General features: G+C 45.9%; 1 protein-coding gene across 2 annotated transcripts; it reads right to left on the reverse strand.

Moving 5' to 3' along the window:
• Positions 1-888: 888 nt before the first annotated feature.
• On the reverse strand, positions 889-3,642 carry LOC147893176 (amino acid transporter AVT1H-like). Of its 2 annotated transcripts, XM_087387296.1 has the most exons (4): positions 3,081-3,642; positions 2,613-3,050; positions 1,783-2,384; positions 889-1,677 (listed from the first exon to the last, which is right to left on the reverse strand). In XM_087387296.1, the coding sequence occupies exons 1-4, from the start codon at positions 3,241-3,243 to the stop codon at positions 1,132-1,134; spliced, it is 1,749 nt and encodes a 582-aa protein (XP_087243422.1). In that variant the 5' UTR covers positions 3,244-3,642; the 3' UTR covers positions 889-1,131. The 2 variants fall into 2 exon arrangements, with proteins under 2 accessions (XP_087243422.1, XP_087243421.1); XM_087387295.1 differs by having other exon boundaries at positions 2,613-3,642.
• Positions 3,643-4,292: the final 650 nt, after the last annotated feature.

Here is a 4,292-nt window from a genome sequence, read left to right on the forward strand (position 1 = left end):
TTCAAGGTGAAAATCTCATGAAAATATAGTATTCTTAGAAAAGGCATCTCATTTTAAAGCAATGATCATATATAGAATTAAAGAGCAACTTAATTAGGTTTCCTCCACAAAATCAACAGAAGATTTACCAATAAATAAGACTTCAAGCCGATGATGTAGTTTCAAATAAGATTAACTAATAAATACGATTTCAAGCCAATGATTGTTTTTCAAAGTACTAGGGACTTTTAATGGTACATGTTTGGAGAGTTTCATAAGATTGTAATTGGGACCTTTAATTTATTAAGAGCATCTACTACACTCATCAATGGAATATCCTTGAGGAGTTGCCTTGAATGAGCACATTATTCAAGTTGGGTTTGAATACCCACTTGAGCATCCACACTATGCTAAGGGACTAGCTTATGTAAATTCCTATATTATTTCCAATATCTCATTATAGATCCCTCTAATCTTAATTTATTTGATGCTGCTCTCATGTCAATCATATTTCCAATGATTTAATGATTGTTGTACAAATTTGCTTATAACATATCCTTTTAAGAACAGGAAAGTTCATGCATAGACTATAGTAGCCTATCTTTGTCTCAAATATAAGGAACAAGAGAAGTAGACTAGCCATCACTATCGAGTTTCTCTAAACTAAGTTAATATTCCATAAAATGGAGAATATCTTTCTCTCTATGAGGCTTGTATGGTTATTACTTGTGAACAAATCCTTAATTTTTGGAACAAACTTGCTCTCTCTCTCTCACACACACACACACACACACATTTTTTGGGTGAAAAACACACACACACTCTTCTCTCTCTCTCTCTCACACACACACACACAACACATCATAAAGAGTTCTTAATCCATGATGCTCAAGTTTACTACAGGGGCTTTTGGAAATTGCTTTCTTATTAAAGATGTACCACACTTGATCTACGCGAGTACACGGGAAAGTATGAAACTTGGGCATGAAGTTTACACTTCCTCACTGCATGAGGTATGCATGTGTCGCTTCAGAAAGCCTCGTCTCTTTCCGTTACTACTATTTGATGGTGCTCTTTGACAAATTTTGTTTGTTACTCATAAGAAGGTTTCCGTTCGCATATTTTGCTCTACGTGACAAGCAAAACCGAAACTTAGCCTGAACTGTTGTTCTTTTTGCTGTTGATCAACCCTTTGACGGAAACTATCGTACCACATATTCCAGCAATAATAGCGATCGTCACCATCACCAATATTGTGACAAGGGTACGCATTGTGAAAGTATGCCGGCAGAGTTTAATATAAAAAACACAGGGGAAAACCATGCAGATGCCGATAGTCATGGAAGAGCCGATCAACGCCACAATATAGTTGAAGTAAGGGAGCACCATGGCGACGATTGCAATCAAGGCCAGCACTGTGGAGCGCATCAGCGTGCCCATTCCGAATAGCAGGGTCGGTGACTTCTTCCAATGGCGTCGGAGTTGGAGCTCCAGCGCTGTGGTAATGGGAGATAACAGCAATGCAAACTTGAACATGGGGGTCAATACGGTCATCCACAGCACTATCTTTGTGCTGATGAAACTAACGGGCATGCTTAGAGTTATCTGTGACTTGGTGTCCGGTCCGAACATCGCCGCGCCGGCTACTCCCAAGCCGGCAATAGAAGCAGTCGCGATAGCAAAGCTCAGGATCAGCACCTGTTAGCTACGGATGGATTAGCAGATTCAAGACTCAGATTTCAAAGAAGTGAGAACTTAGTAGCTAAGATAAAAATTTAAAAGGCCGAGGCCGAAGTGAACTACCTTGGGGAATTTCGTGGGATCCTTCATGGACATGTAGATACTTGGGAAAACACTGGTGCCTCCGTAAGAGAATGCGTAGAGCCCAGCTGCCACTGGTACACCCTTGGGGCGTATGAGGGGGATCGGGTGTGTGAAACCGACATGGTTGACTGAAGCGGCAAGCATTACGGCAATGAGGAGCAAGATGGTGCTCACAATACACCACATTGACGTGAAGGAGAGAGCGCTGAGATCTCTCAACCATACCGTTGGGAGAATACAGAGACAGGCGACAAAGATCATGAAGTTTCGATCGCTCAAACCCGGCAGGCTAAACGTAGAGTGGGGGAAGATTTGAGCCAGGTTGTCGCCAGTGGAGATACAGTACCCCAAGAGAGTGCCTGTTATTTCCATGTAGAAAAGAGCCGTGATCACCACTCGCGTCCGTCTCCCAAGGGCAAGTTTGGCGACATCTTGGTACGTTCTGCACTCGGGGTGGCACTGGACGCATCTAACTACTAAGTAAGCCGTGTATGCGTAGGTAGTTGCTATGATGAGTGATATGATTGCGCCTGTCCAGCCCGCTTGAGCGACCGCATATGGAGACGAAAGGATTCCGAGACCTGTGGAAAGAATTAACGCAGGGGCTTGTAAGACGCCATTGTTAAACAAAATTTAAAGCTAGCGTAGCCGTCAATATAATGATTCTGCCTATCGACCACAAATTCCAAGGACTAAGTAAATTACAAGGACTAAGTAAACTTGAAATAATGCAGAAATGCAACTTTTAAAGAAATGGAGACGACGGGGTGTGGCGCGCATGGCCTTTCAATGTCCGAAATGCTGCATACCATAAAGCAGGCTCACGCAATTGAGAAGCGCCTGAGTGAAGGTGGAGGTCCCTTGCTTTGGAAGACCAGCTTCCCCTTCCACAGCGAACACTTTAAGTTTCTCGTCTTTTTCAGTCTCAATACTAATGGGTTCGATGATGCCGTCCATGTGATGGGGATGGAAGAAGGCACAATCTCCATCCTTCTTGGCACCTGCTGAAACGAAGGGATGCATGGATCCGTTCTGATATTGAAGACTGAGACGTGGCGGATTCTTGAGGAGCTCCGTAGCGCACTCACTCGTGGGCTTGAGGTCGAAAGCGTAACGCTGAGCAGACTGCGGGAGTTGAATGGCAGTAACACCCGCCGTGATATTGTGGCAACGCTTTTCCTGATCATAAAGCATGTTCCCATCGTTACGGAGGCAGCCACCACCACCGTTGGAGGGTGGCGAAGGTGGTGCAAGCATTGCACGAGGAGCGGCAGCAGCAGCAGCAGCAAAAGCAACAGCCTCAGCATCAGCCGCCTTCTGATCGCCTGCAGGAAGATCAGAAGCGGATTCTAGTGTAGAAATGGCAGAGCAAGGATGAGGAGGAGCGACACCTAAGGCTGCGATGGGTGAGGAGGTGCTGTTACGAACGGGGAGGGCCATGATGATGGATGGATGGGGGTGGTAAACGAGGGGCAGAAGGTGGTGTTTTATAGTATACTCAAGCTGCGGGGGAAGTGGGCAGTTGCTGCGACTACTCTGACTACTCTCTAGTGCACGAGACCACCCAGCTTGAGTGAGTGAGTGAGAGTTCTCTTCACGGGCAGGCTCGCAGCTCTCGGCTCCTGATGAGTTCCTTTCCTCTCCTCTCCTCTGCTGTGTATCTGTATCTATCTATCTACTACTTATTGCATATCCCTCAGAGAGGGATGCGTGCGTGCGTCCGACAAGGCAAAGGTAGGAGTGAGTGAATTTGGAGGGAAGGGCGACAAGTCACAAGAGTGTCAGGGAGCGAATGATCTTGCTTGCTTCCTCTTCCTGGGTTGCACTGCACTGGCAACTGCAAAAGGAAAAGGAATTGTGAGTTTTAGACACGAGTCCCGCCCTTTAATATTGGGAGATGCTCGAACCTTTACCTGCGGCCCCCGCCTCCGCATTTTAAAAGGCCTCGTGGTCACGCGTGTCCCCTGCGTCCCAAGCCTCTTCTCGCTCACATGCCCCTGGTTTTGTCCTTCTTCTCTACCCCTGCGTGACCCCTCTCCAACGCCCTTCTAATTTTCCATGGCCCTCGTTAACTCTTATCCATTAGCACAAGACTCACCTTTGCAAACGGGCCCCGCTCCTCCTCACTATGTTCTAGTGGAAGTAGGTGTTGATGTGGTGGCGGCACTCAGTACCCTAGTGCCTTGTCACGCGCTTGTATTATAATCCAAATTAATATAATTCTTACCTCAACTACTTGTAGCTCTATAACTCTTCCTCCTCCTTAGTAGAACCCCCACCCTTTTCTACGAGTCCACCAATTTCAAAAGTTTCTCATCACCACTAATCTCCCACCACAACATTAGCACTTTAAAATACATTTATTTCCCATCCTACGATATCCCCATGCAATATAGCCCATAGTACTACGACGGAGAGGGCCCTTAGCTTTCTCCTCCACAAAAGAGACTCACTTTAACAAATAGACTCTCCGCACTCCATCATGGCTA

This window comes from Dipteris shenzhenensis, chromosome 16 (assembly GCF_047967505.1).
Source record: "Dipteris shenzhenensis isolate YYH24624 ecotype China chromosome 16, Dip_SZ_1.0, whole genome shotgun sequence".
NCBI lineage: Eukaryota > Viridiplantae > Streptophyta > Polypodiopsida > Gleicheniales > Dipteridaceae > Dipteris > Dipteris shenzhenensis.

Coding starts and splice junctions, on each gene's coding strand:
- LOC147893176 (XM_087387295.1), bottom strand. CDS start 3,243: ATGGCCCTCCCCGTTCGTAACAGCACCTCCTCACCCATCGCAGCCTTA. Junction 2,385..2,612: donor TTGCGTGAGCCTGCTTTATG/GTATGCAGCATT, acceptor TTCTTTCCACAG/GTCTCGGAATCCTTTCGTCT. Junction 1,678..1,782: donor ATCCCACGAAATTCCCCAAG/GTAGTTCACTTC, acceptor CGTAGCTAACAG/GTGCTGATCCTGAGCTTTGC.